General features: G+C 31.0%; 1 protein-coding gene and 1 long non-coding RNA gene across 2 annotated transcripts; both read right to left on the reverse strand.

Annotated features, from left to right (window-relative positions):
• Positions 1 to 1,214: 1,214 nt before the first annotated feature.
• Positions 1,215 to 2,666, reverse strand: LOC127721460 (uncharacterized). The gene is made up of 4 exons (XR_007991259.1): positions 2,615 to 2,666; positions 2,208 to 2,393; positions 1,641 to 1,813; positions 1,215 to 1,343 (listed from the first exon to the last, which is right to left on the reverse strand). It is a non-coding gene; the product is annotated as an uncharacterized LOC127721460 (long non-coding RNA).
• On the reverse strand, positions 2,615 to 5,805 carry LOC127722310 (uncharacterized). Its single transcript, XM_052229198.1, has 3 exons — positions 5,134 to 5,805; positions 3,269 to 3,413; positions 2,615 to 2,762 (listed from the first exon to the last, which is right to left on the reverse strand). Exons 1-3 carry the CDS (start codon positions 5,201 to 5,203, stop codon positions 2,615 to 2,617), a joined length of 363 nt encoding a protein of 120 aa, XP_052085158.1. The 5' UTR covers positions 5,204 to 5,805.
• Between the last annotated feature and the right edge of the window lie 8,681 nt (positions 5,806 to 14,486).

Consider the following 14,486-nt stretch of genomic DNA (forward strand, 5'->3'; position numbering starts at 1 on the left):
ATATTTAACATAATACTTTTTCATTTTTCTATCCTTTACTTTTTTTTCATTTTCTTACTTTTTAATCATGAACTCAACAAGAACTATAAATTATTAATACATAATACATAAAAATATTGTTTATTTAACACTTGACAGTTAATGCATGACGATTGTGACATTCATAACAGTTGGTTTCTCTTTCTACCATTTTCTTTAACCCAATTTCTAACTGTTTTTCCTTCAACACTATGCCATTTTTGAAAGCAGTTTCTTTCAGGTACTAAACATAGACACACTGAGCATTTTTCACAACAGAATACAGTTTTATTATGTTGAACAGGCAAATTATTCATCTTTGCATGAGCATAACAATAAGTACAACGCAGTCGATTAGAATTTTCATTAAAAGCAGGGGTGCATGCAAACGATTCATGCTTCTTTTCTAATGATTCAACATCTAACAATGATCTAACCAACGACTCTCTGTATTCTAATTGTCCAAAATGTGCAGGAAGTGATTCGAATTTATTTGGAAATTCAGTTCTGAATTCCTGGAAGAGAATGAAAGAATTTACTACCATCATATCAAGGCAATGGAAGAACAATACTTTCCACCAATGAAATTTAGTTTTAATATAACACCGATGCCTTGACAGATATTGGTTTGACTTGTCCACACCAAACATACCTTCATTGTAACTTTTAATACATTCTGGTTGCTTTACAACCTGTTTTTTCCAACCAGTTCTAGCTTGAAAAGTTCTGGTGCAACCAGATACCTTACTACCTGTGTGTATAGGAGAAACAATTGTTACTACCTTACAATCTTTCCACTGAACTGTCAAAAATCTGTTTTCTCTATGCCATCTAAAGTCACCCCTGCCAGCAAGCTTTTCCCAGCCATCATGTTTCTTAAACACACTAGGCTTGGCAGTACTGTTTCCACGAACAGCTCCTATGGTGTACACTTTCTGGTCTAACAAATCATTAATTAAATTTAAAGTTGTATAAAAACTATCAATAAAAAGCCTATAACCTTGATTACAATAACTTGGCATTAAATTCATAACTACACTATATGCCAGACCTTTTGATAAATTAGTTATTTGAGTTCTTTTTTTCCCTAAATAAACATAAAAATCACATGTATAGCCAGTAATGGTATCAGCTAATACCCAAAGCTTAATCCCAAATTTTACAGGTTTATCTTTCATGAATTGTCTTATGTCTTATTCCACTCCATTTATGTTTTGACTTAACAATTCTTTCGTCAACAGCAATCTTTTCATAAGGTTGAAAAAGTTCCCTTGAAATATTTCTTACATGTTCAATGATTGGTTCTACTCTTGTTAGTTTATTATCTGCAAAAACATGAAAAAGGAAGATTATGTGATATGTGTACATTAATAAACTGAACACAACAGTCAACATTAATACAATACTAAGTCAGTCAGAAAACACTGATAGATAGAGAACTTATAGTAAGATAACTTATATCTATCATTGTCTATAGTATATTGAAAACCCATGGTACAAAACATATTTTTTTAATTTCAAAGTAAATAGGACAGGAATATCATTATTTAACAATGATAATTCATACATTAAATTAATTTTAAGATTAATCTTAAGATTTAATTTCCTGGACAGTCTCTTACCTTTGTCAACATCAGGTAAAGGTGTGATCTGTAGAAATGAAAGGATGGCCTTAAATCTTAAGCATGACATACACAATGGAACAGGGTTGAATCTGTACAGGACATCTCTACTCCAGTAGCGGTCAACAGTACTGAGTTTCATAAAGGACATGTATATCAATATACCAATGAACCTAAAAAATCTTACATTATATATATTTGCAGAAAATAAGCTGAAATGAAATTTAACATTAATCAAGGCTTCTTTATTTTTTCCTAAAATTTGTTTTTTAAGGTGCCTGTCTTATTAGAATAAAACATATATCTTCATGTAGTACTGACATTTATTCCAAATGATGTTCTTGTGATTAGATGATTTAAAACTTAAACACAGACTTACAAGCCAGATAGTGTCTCATGCAATATTCAATATGAACATATTGCATGCATAAACATTATTAATTAAATGAAAGAATGCTACATGTACATTAAATGAAAGTATTTGCTTTTATTGAATATGACCTTTCTAGATTTTCTGCACTTATATGTACAATGTTCATTGTTTTAATTTGTGTTGCTAAGTTTTACTTTTCCATTTCCTGCTCTGTAACAACTTCCCAAGTTCCAGTAGGTCCAGCATATGACTGAAATCTACCATTCCTGATATGGTATGCAGCATGTTGATTTGTAGACAAGCAGAGAGATGTTAGCAATGTACCAGTTAAAAACAATTTAAAGAAATCAACAGGAGAGGTCAATAACTTCAATGTGTGTCTGGAAATAAACAGCAATAGTTTAGAATATTTTGGAAACCTTCCCAAATAGCATTTCTTATTTATTTACACTGAGATTTAAAAATAATATTCATTCACATCTTTTTCTCCCTGAAAATTATGGTTACATGTAGGACATGTAGTTAAGTAATAAAGACAAATGTTAATAAATTTTGAACTGTAATTCACAAAAAAAAATTATCTATAAGACTATTATTTAACCTAGACAATCTTCCAAATTGTATGCCTGGTTTCCTGCTTGGTTTGAACTGGAGCCCCATCATCATTGCTGTTTTCATCTTTCCAGTAGATCCTTGTGCTATTGGTGGTACATGAACTTGATCCACTTTCAATTGATGATTGTGAAGATCTGTTAAAAATGACATGAAATAAACTTCAATAATGATTAGAAATTATGTAAATGTAATATATGTACGAGGTCTTCTTAATTAATTGGACTGTTAAAGGGCCGAAGTTATCTGATGGTATCTGAGGAATTATAGGAAAAAGTCTAATTTACCTAACGGAAAGACAATAATTAGTGAAAACTGCGAAAAATAGCGCTGGACAGCTTATTTTGAATACAAAAGCTATTAAAGATGCATAAAGTCTAGAAAGTAGATCTAGTCAATAAAATAGCGTTCCCTTGGCATTTTCGATAATAAGCGGGCATTTTCGATAATAAGTGAGCGTTTTCGGGATTATGTTTTTCTTGTGTGTACACAAATATTTTAGTTTGTAATATCATTATACACTAGTATTGTCAGTTGATTATAACAAATATTTATTAGCAATTCAAACTGCCATGATTATTTATTGATAATGTTTTTATTTAAATTAGATAGTCTGCATTATTGTGTAATTTTGAATACAAACATATAAGTATCTGTTGGTATCCATGGATCATCATGATCAAAATCATTTAATTCTTCCTCATTGTCACCAAGTAGGAAGTCCAAATAATCTTCCTCTTCTTCAGACATTCCTTCATCTGTACAAGGCTCTTCATAGTCATCAAAATCTGAGAGTAAAAAATATGCATTTCACATTTTTCTGAACAAATACAAACACAGGCGCGGATCCAGAGCTTAAAGCGGTTTTTTTTTTAGAAGCATTTTTGAACATTATAGAAGTTTTCTCAATTGTTATACCAAACCTTATGTTTTCAATATATGGCACACTTTTTGTTCATCCGGCATATGGTTATTCAAAATTAACTTTTTAGATTAGTGTAGTTATTTAATTACAGACAAAAATACTTCAATAAAAGAAAATGGCAAACATTTAATGTACAAAGTTATCCTAAAATGTCTATTGTTGATAGTTTCATCCTGATGTTGTAGGCTCTAGCATACTGATTGATCACTGATTCACTGCACTTTTAACAATTTTCGTGCTGATATGAATATGCATTAAAGCAAGGCAATTGAGTCTCTCGCTTGTCACAGTTCATCGCAAATAAGTCTTTAAGAGTTTGAGAGGGATGAAAGTCTTGTGCTCTTAATATGGCTATTTGGAGGTATTCTGTTTTTTTCGTGAGATTTACATGCACCATTTACTTTTACTCAATTCTGAACATGTTTCTTAATAAAATGTCCGAGGTTGTGGTCAGTAGCGAACACTAAAACGCAAAATTTGCAGTTAATTCCGTCTGGTGAAGTTGAATAGACAATCCATGGGTAAAAGTGCAGCCATGCATATTTGAAGCATCTTTTAAACCCGTACATTTCTAGTTTAGGAAAAGGAAAAGAACTAGGTGAATTCCAGTTTTCATTTAGAATGCTATATATTTGAGCACTAGGAGATAAAGTTTGCAATATCCTTAGATTCTGCAGGTGTCTCAGCAGTTGCAGAATTTAAAAAAAATAATAAAAAAAATTATATTAATGATATATTAGAGTAAGAAAGTATTTTTCTTCAAATCAAGCTAACAGAAAATGTCGTTTTAATTATAAAACCAACAAAGTAAAAAAATATAGGGATAGCAGCCTTGGATTGTCTTAATTAAATCCTTTGAGCCTCTAATTATTTTCCCCCAGGCCAATGTGATTATGACGTGTGTATTAAATGGAGTGTAGCGACAACGTGTCATCCCATTAAGTTCTCACTGGATATTCAATTTTTAGTAAAGATATCATTAAAACGAGAAATGATTATGTGCTTTCTGTTCACAAAAATATTTTAAGATTTAAAGCCGGGGGAGGGGGGGGGGGGGGTTTCCCGAACCCCCCCCCCCCTCCTTCTCACCAAACACCCCTAAATCCGCTAGTGAAACAAATAACCACAGTTCTGTTGAAGAAATCAATGGGGACATGTACATGTTTATGGGTAACATTTTATTTCACAAAACAAAAAACAATAAAGACTGGACACGCCCATTTTTTCCAATACCATCACGGCATCGTACAAACACCCACTTTTGTTTCTGAAACTACATCAGTTCAAAATTTATGTAAGAATGACCGTAAAAATATGACACCGGAAACCTCTTATTCTGTCAGTGTTCTATAATACGAGGTACGGTTCATGTTTCTGAAATCAAAAGGAAAAGTATAAAGTTCGTAATCAACAGCTCAAGGTCCAAAAAAAAACTACTGCTCGGAGGTCCATTTTCATCTATATAGAGTATCCTAATGAGACTTTAAGAACTGTGTTGCATAATTTTACCACAGCAGTGTTTAATCAAATAAATTAATGTTCAATACTAGTTCTAGGGACTTTCAAACTGAAGAAAATCTAACCTATTTCATCGTCAACTTCTCTCGGGGGCGTAGCCATTTTGATAAGAAATTCTAACAAATAACAAGTCATGACGGGGGAAAAAAATCCGCTTTTTCATCCTCCGACTTGAATCTTTCTCTAATCATTGCGAAGTAAACTGTAGACTAATAAATATGTATAATACACCAACATTTAGATAATGTAATGAGTAACATGCAGCTAACTTTAGTTTTTCCTATTTGAATACGCATCAAGTTATACGAGTCCAAATGTCCGAAACAAAGAAAAACAACGGCAAACTGTGGACCACTTACGACCATACGTTTAAGAAAATCATTCTTAAAAAAAAATAAAAGTGATTTTAGAAAAAATAAATCGGCCAAAAGTTTTAGTTTTGTCTACTGAATATTCGAGAATCCGTTCATGGAAGTGCGGTTGGAATTTAATACCCAATTTGCCGTTCAACTGCAGCTTTGTACTTTGTGAAATGGCGGTAAATTTATGCAGTTTTCTCGGGTTGTGTTTTTTAAATTAATAATTTTTTGTGTAAATTCAAGCAAGTATTTACCGATGACAGTTACATATTTAAAATCTTGAGAACCTTAGCTTTTTAAAAATGTATAACATTGCATATGTATTTTAAAGAACACCTATCTAAAATGTGGATACTTTTTACCGATAACGAAAAAAAAGCTTATGACCCGAATTCGGGTCATAGGAACGGTAAAGAGTTAAGGTATATAGAAAAAAAAATTCTGAGACAAGTGCCTGTGCGTTTAATCATGAAAACTGTATAATGAATATATTGTCTTTCATGGTTACAAATATCTACCAGTAGAAAATGTCTGCAATATTTCACTATTTTAAATTACTTTACTAACTAATACACTGTTGATGACGCTGAAAACAGCATACCTAATATATGCTATGTCTTGCTTTTGGACTCTGTCAAGGCAAGACAAAAAGGAAAGAAATCAATGATTCAAGTTAAAATATATTGATTGGTTATTGGAATCTTAATGTCCTGTGACAAATATTTAATGCATGTTCCAGCCTAAGTTTAATTAAACAAGCTAAGGAATGGTTTGAATTTTTTTAAAACATGTAGGTAAAGATTTTTTACACATGATAGATTAAAATGTTAGGATTACAAAGGAGGTTTCTGCTTGCCATGAAATATTTGAAAAACAAGATATCAAGTGGATTTAATGGTATAACTAATGAAATATTGAAAAATTCTTGTATGCTGAATGTTGGACATGATATGTATATAAAATTATGAAACACTACTTTTTTCTTAAAAATTACTAAAATTTTCTCTCTAGCAAGAAGTTCTTATTGGAGAGAAAATTTATTTAACCCATATTCAAAGGAAGATGTTTTAATAGCCCTTCAAACAACAGAGGTATAACCCTTTTACTAGTTTAGGAACATTTTTTTCTATAGTATAATAGTTTAGAAAACTATTAAGAATCTAATAAGATTATCTGCCAAGAACAGATAGGATTCAAAAAAGGAGGTAGAACTATAGGGACCACATTTCTAAGTTTAAAAAATATTTAGTTGGGTTAGTTTTCATAATTATTTTCTAATCAATTTTGCAGAATTTGAAATTATTCCATATTTAAATAATTCCTTCAGTTGTTTGAACTTGAATTGCAAATAAAACTTCATTATAGATGTACATATCTTTTAAAATTTTCAAAAATGGCCCCATCATGTTGTATGTAAAAAGTTTGCAGAGAAGGGCCTTTATATTTTTTTTTACAGTGTCTTTTTTTTAGGTTGATGAAGCTGAGACATATTAAAAGATTTAAAGATTAAAAATGTAGAATCATGTCTTGTTTAAAAGTGGTATTGGGAGGATTTAATACTTTCCTTGTGTAATTGTCCCATATTAAAAAGTAATAAATTGTTTATATATAACTAGGACTATTATACTATTAGTATATAATAGTCCCAGTATATAATAAGTTAAATTTAATTTTCCCTTGCCCAGTCTGCATGGTCTGTATCACATTTCATGGCCAACAGATAATATCTGTATAGAACCCCTATTTTTAATTATTAATATACAAAATCATTTAAATGTATCCTCGAAAGTATAATTATACATATATGACTATTTATTTGTTCAGTGGGTTTTTTTTTTTTTTTTTTTTTCTAACTTGGGGTACATGTATTTGTCACTTGGTATTTCACACTAAATATTTCATATAAAATTGCATTTCAAAAGATTATTTAGGGGATATTTCTGATTTGATTTTATGCAACTTGGTACCAACAGAATAATTATTTGTTTATTTTCATTTTCTTCTGAGATAAACATAAATATTATTGTCTATTATAAACAATCTTGCTATATAATTATATTTCAACCAAATTAAATTGTAAAAAATAGTATATGTGTTCACATCAGGAGCAAATAAAAACAACTGATGACAGAGCTATGACATAACAAACAAATACTCTTTATATAAAATTCAGCGTTTTTCAACACATTATTTGTAAAAATACAACCATGAATGCCTCCAATAAACGTGTTTATATATGAAATATAAAGCCCAAAAATGTAGGTGGCGAAATCTTTTTGGTTATGTACTGTAGCGGCGTTTCCGCTTATAATAGAAGAAATCTCAATAGTTTTTAAATACATCGTTTACCTTTCTATAAGATCTATATTTCTATCTCTTGTGACAGCTCCACGTAACGTTAGTTCTGGAACAGACCAGGTGATGTAATCATCGGATGCCATTGTTTACGTTGTAAATACAGATGCAAGCGTTTTACGTGATTGAAGCGTTCAAGTAACCACTTATGGAACCGCAGCGCCGCCACGCGTGAAAAGTCGTGAATGATTCCTGTTCTTTAGTTTATACTCAATCTGTTTGATACAGGTTTGTTTATGGTGGGACTTTTGTTTGAATTTGACAATTAAAAATAGCACATTGACATTTCAAGATTAAACATACCTTTTTTATTTGCACATTAGCAATTGAAAGTCTACAACCGAGGTCCATTAGTTTGCCCTCTCCTATTGTTTTCAACTGTGGCTCCTTGAAATCTTTCACCAGGTCTATATTGTTGCCTTGCAACTCTTCTGTTGTTTCAAGAATCTGAAAATGGTCAGAATTGCAATGCATTTCTTAAGTTGGCTGGCTATATATAGCTAGGAGATTAATATTTATGAGCTTAAGTGGGAAATTGGTTTGTTTTTTGTCTGTAGTTTTAACGTTTTTATACACCTGTTTAGTAAAATCTGGTGAGCGACACAGGCTATTGGGAGCCTTTAGTTAATTATTGGCCTCGGATGATTAAAATATATACATGACAGCACAGATTGGAATTATGTTCTTTAATTAATACTAAAGTGAAAATATTTAAATTTTGAGATCTCTTTATTTCTGTATAATTGTGGTTTTATTGATAACATCATAATAGACTCCCCAATTCATGTTATTGCCTTCCTATCCCTAAAATAATGCAATGTTTAATTTTTAGTTCCCACTTGAAAATGATTGCAATCATAACGGTCCTCAACCGCATGAACTTCAAATGAATGTATTGGTTGAAGTTGTGCTTTTGTTTGATAGTCTATCCATGTAGATTAATAACTTTTGATAGTTGTCCATATTAAAGAAATTTCTGATATGGTTATGAATATATTGCATAGAAGCCAGCTGATACAAGCATTTAATTCAGAACTATATAGTAGAAATTAATTCAACCATTTTATGGCATGGGGATTCCTCATCTAAAGGAGGTTTGTATATTTTTAAAATACAATGCACTTATGTAAAGTTTTTTGCTAGTAATTTTGTGAAATCAAAAATATATATGATTTCTGTGGTCTATGGAAAAAGTGATAAGGTATTTACCTTTGTTTTTGGTTTTATTACGATACCATAGCTGTTTCTTTCTGCCATGTATACTTTGTATACACGGTTTGGTTTCAAATCAAACTCCTGGTAAGAGTAAATTTGATCAATTGTACTGTCAACAACATTTAGGGCCATAACTGTATGTAGAGTAAAACTGTTTTGCTTGATTTTGCTTATCATCTCCCGCTCTTCCTTTGGTTGTAGGATGTAGGATAGAGAAAAAGCAAAAAAAAAGAAAAGTCAAAATTGAGAACTTGACCTTGACCTCATTTTCTAAGTAAGGACCTAGGGACTTCAAATAAAAAGATTCCAGGATTATACGGTTAAAGGTTCAAGAGTTAATTAAACATCCAACAAATTTATTTCATAAAGATAGATAACTCCTAAAAAATTTCATCGAATCGCTTCGATCCAAATTAGGCAAAAATTCCTGAGGATGTACCGAACAATATCTTTATTTGTTACGAAGGAGATGCAATCACATGATAAACAGTGATAGTTGACTTGATACTGATTCCAAAAATATATTGTGCAATATACTTTTACATTAAATAGTACAAAAATAGCTACTTCCGGTTTACACAAGGTCACTTCCGGTTAGCTTTCCAATGGTCAAGTGTCTTGCAACGTAATGCAAAAAGTCCCAAGGCTTTATCATGTATACATATGAGGTAAAAGCAAAGGTCAAAATCTAGAACGTCAATTTTACCGATGAGTTCAATTTCAAGGTCATAAACCAAGGGCTTCAAATCAAAAGACCATAGGTCTTAATTATATTTTGTTAATGAGTTATATCACCATACACGTATTTTTAAATACAAGAGGGGAGAAAACTCCGTTTTACGTTCAACGTACCCTTGTAATCGAAATTTACGTGTTACAACATGTCGCAACTAACAATTTAGAAAAAAAAAATGTCTATTTCTTATACGGTTTTTGGAAATAAGTGAAAATAAACCAAATTCAAAAATTAGAATATGACCTTGACCTTTGGCCTAATTTTCATTTTTTTTTGGACCAAGGACCTCAAATCAAAAGATCCTAGGTATCTATTACTTATGGTTTACAAGATAGAAATGCATATCACTTATATCAAATACATAAGGGGAAATAACTCTCATATGGAGTGTTTATAAATATCGCTTCGGTCAAAATAGGACAAATCATGCCAAGGATATAACGAGCAATTTTATAAAATAAATTTGTCGATTTCTTTTATGGTTACGGAGGAAAACAGTGTTCGGGGAGATAACTCCTACAAAGAAAATTGTTCGGCTTAGAATGGGTGAAAATAAAAAGCGCATAAACAGTACCATACTATATAAGAAATATCTAAGCGACATCTTGCGAAACAAAAATCTTAGGCGAGAACAAAATTAGGCGGATGAAAAAATCAATAATAATCAGAACAAATACAATAGGTCTTTCCACGGAAAAGTGGAAAGACCTAATTATTTATAGATAAAATTCAAAGTGACATAAATATATTACTTGAAACATGGGAAGGGGAGTGTAAAGATTATAAAATATTAAGTTATAATACTATTTCAAAAATACGCAAAAAGAAATAAAATGCACGTCGACATAGTGGAGGAATTATTGTGTATTACAAAAAAGAAATAGCAAAGGGTATAACCAATATAAATGGTACAAAATCACAAAATAGACTATGGCTAAAACTTGATAAGGAGTTCTTTGGTTTCAAGGTAGATTTATATCTATGTGCAATATATGTTCCCCCTATTAAGTAAAACTATTTTGAAAATGATAATAACTTGAGAAAATGAGATCAGTACTTTTGCAAGACAAGGAAAAGTACTTTTAATGGGGGAAATGAATGCAAGGACTGGAAAATGTCCTGATTTTATTAAAGGAGATTCTTGCCAAATAAATAGTTTTGATGCTGAAAATCTAATACCAGATTATTATGAAGTGGACACTGAAATTTCTAGAAACAATCAAGATAATGTTACAAATGTACAAGGTAAATCCTTATTAGAATTGTGTATTGCCTCAAGGTTACGCATATTAAATGGCAGTTTTATAGGGGACAGCCTAGGCTACTATACTTATATGTCAATAAATGGATACAGTGCTGAGGGTTATGCATTAATAAGCGAAAGTTTCCTGTCCTCGGTGAAATACTTTAAAACTGATGATCTTACTTACTTGTCAGATCATGTACAGATTCAGTTAAATTTAAATTGTAGTATAAAACAAATTTTTGACCTTAAAAGTCATATAGAAAAAAAAAAATGGAAAGATTTGAAAAGATATAAATGGACTGAAAATTTACAAAACTTGCTACTTAAAGCTCTTATGTCAGAGCATATTAAAAATGATATATTAAATTTTGAATTAAATGAGTATGAGGAAAATCAGGAAGGGGTTGATGGTGCAACTGAAAATTAACTAATATTTTTGAAAATATCTCTGGGATTACTTGTAAAATATCAAAAAGATTTAAAAGTAAGAGAAAAAAACATAGACAGATATGGTCAGACAATTGTGTCTATGAGACAAAAAAATAAATAAACTTGGTTGCAAATAAACTTAAAAAATGTCCAAATAATCAACTTAAACAGAAATATTTTGAATTGTTTAAACAGTTTTAAAAAAAATGGTAAAATTTAAAAAAGCAAAAAACAGAGAGAAGATATTTAACTCGTTGACAGATAGTTTTGATAAGAAACCTAAAGACTATTGGGAAATACTTAAAGGAATGAAAAACAAAAAAATGTCGGTAATGAAGTACCAGAAATTTTAAAAGACGAAGAAATAATTACGAAGCATATTCAGGACCAAGGAAAACCCACATTTGTAAATATAAAATGGAAAGAAATATTGAAAAACAACTTGTTAATATTGAAAAAAACATTACATCTAATAAAGAAACAGACGCTCCAATAAAATACTCTGAAATAAAAAATGTTATTAGTAAGCTTAAAAAAGAAAAAGGTCCTGGGCCAGATACCATTATTAATGAAACAGTAAAATTTAACAATACTTTTGATAGATACATTTTTACTAAACTGTTGAACCTAATTTTGAATACAGGCATTTACCGATCAATATGGAAATACTCATATTTAATTCTATTGCATAAATCAGGGGAAAAAGTGATCCTAATAATTACAGGGAATATCCCTGATAAGTTGCTTACCAAAGTTGTTTACCGACTGGGGTGCTGATCGCAACATTTTACTTAATTTATATAGATCTCTAGTTAGATCCAAACTAGATCATGGCTCTATAGTGTATGGCTCTGCACGGAAGTCCTACATACAGATTCTCGATGCTGTGCATCACCAGGGTTTGCGTCTCTGTCTTGGCGCCTTTAAAACCTCACCAGTTGAGAGTCTGTATGTAGAGGCTGATAAGCATTCACGTTTTGACAGACGTTTGAAGCTTGGACTTCAATATGCTGTCAAACTAAAAGCCTATTCAGATAATCCTGCCTACAGCTGTGTTTTTAATCCAATTTATGAAAATATTTTTTTGCAAAACATGAAAATAAAATTCCTCCGTTAGGTATACGATTAAAACCACATTTAGCTACTTTTGATTTAAAATCTGTTGCTCAAGTTGAAACTTGCAAATGTCCTCCATGGGAACTTCCTAAACCAAAAATGATATTTGATCTCCGTAAATACAATAAAAGTGAAATAAATCCTCTTTTAACTCAGCAACACTATGCTGAAATTAAAGCCAATTATTCAGATTTTTCAACTGTCTATACTGATGGATCAAAAGATGGTGACAGATTTGCATATACTGCTGTCTTCAGGGACAGAGCTGCAACTCTCCGTTTGCCATCTGCTGCATCCATCTTTACTGCTGAAGCAGAAGCAATAATTTTGGCTTTGAAATTTATTGCTTCTTCAGATAAATCCAAATTTATTATATGTTCTGATTCACTTTCATGCTTACAAGCTATACAAAATTTTATATGTAATGAGGAATTTAAAAATTCTTCTTAAAGAAATAACATTTCTATGGGTGCCGAGTCATGTTGGAATCCATGGAAACACAGCTGTAGACCTTGAGGCAAAGAATGCCCTGGGTGACACTTTATCTAACTGTGATATACCATATATCGATTTTAAATCTAATATTAGAGAATATGTTTTTAATATTTTGAAAAATGAATGGAGTAAGAGAGTTGGTAACAAATTACATGAAATTAAACCTAATTTAGGTAAACCTTTTAATAATTTAATGTGCAGAAAAGATCAGTGTGTTATTTCTAGATGCCGAATTGGTCATACTAGAGTGACACACGAGTATCTTTTAAAAAATGAAGATGAACCACAATGTGTACCTTGCAACTGCAAGTGTACTATTAAACATGTTTTAATTAATTGTATTGACTTTGCTGATATTCGGAAGAAGCATTTCAATGTCAATAATATGTATGATTTATTTAATAATGTTCCACTTACAAATATTGTTTCATTCTTAAAAGAAATTGGAATATATTATAAAATATAAAAAAGGTTGTTATATTTAAAACGATTTTAGTTTTTATCACGTTATTTTAGTGTTGATTTTTATTTGTAAATATTCAATTTGCTTAAGTCTAGAGTTTTAGTTTATTGAAAGACCTTTTGTCTGATTTTAAAAATATACCTTAAATTGTTATAATATTCGAATAACTCTCGCCGCGATATAGCCTTTCTGTGCTAATGCGACGTAAAGCAAACAACAATCAATCAATCCAAGTTGTTTAATGCTGCATAAAATGACAGATTGATTAAACTGATGGAAAATACTACCAGTAATACTCAATTTGGCTTTACGAAAAATCACAGAACCTCTGATAGTATATTTGTGCTCAAGTCCCTAATAAACAAATACTTACACAAAAAAAAAAAAAAAATATAAGTAGTATAAAATGGATGGTTCAAACACTTGACCCCTTGTTTTTCTTTTGTTTGGCTGTTGTTTACAAAATATGTGAGGAATGCCATCCACATATAATGTTAGCCGCATCTTGCTTGATCTGGTGGGTAGTTGTATACAATAGTGTGTAAGGAGGGATAACTCCGGTTTCTAAAAGGTGGACACAAGCGATACACGAGTTGTCCATGTGGTATTTTGAGTAGTAAGCTACTGAAAAAAAAAACGACGGAACGATCATATGGAGAAAATTCCATACTTAAATTAACACACCGAGGTTTCCAAAATTTGAATAACGAGGTTTTACCGAAGGACATTTCATACATATATACTGAACTTATCAGTTTCACAAAAAATAGAAACATGCACATGTAAAAATGTTCGCACTTTCAGCTATTTTTTTTAGTTCTTTTATTTTATCAACATGCATCATCTTTGATGTGCACAAAGCATGTGTACCAATACCAAGAACTCCGATATTCCGATGTTGCGTATTGAGAAAGGGAAACTATGTAATTCACAGCACAAGACTCGTTACGAGGTTGTTGTTCGAAGTAATTTTTGAGGGTGTTGAAATGAGCGCATATGCAGAG

Source organism: Mytilus californianus, unplaced genomic scaffold (genome assembly GCF_021869535.1).
Source record: "Mytilus californianus isolate M0D057914Y unplaced genomic scaffold, xbMytCali1.0.p SCAF_12, whole genome shotgun sequence".
Classification (NCBI taxonomy): Eukaryota; Metazoa; Mollusca; class Bivalvia; order Mytilida; family Mytilidae; genus Mytilus; species Mytilus californianus.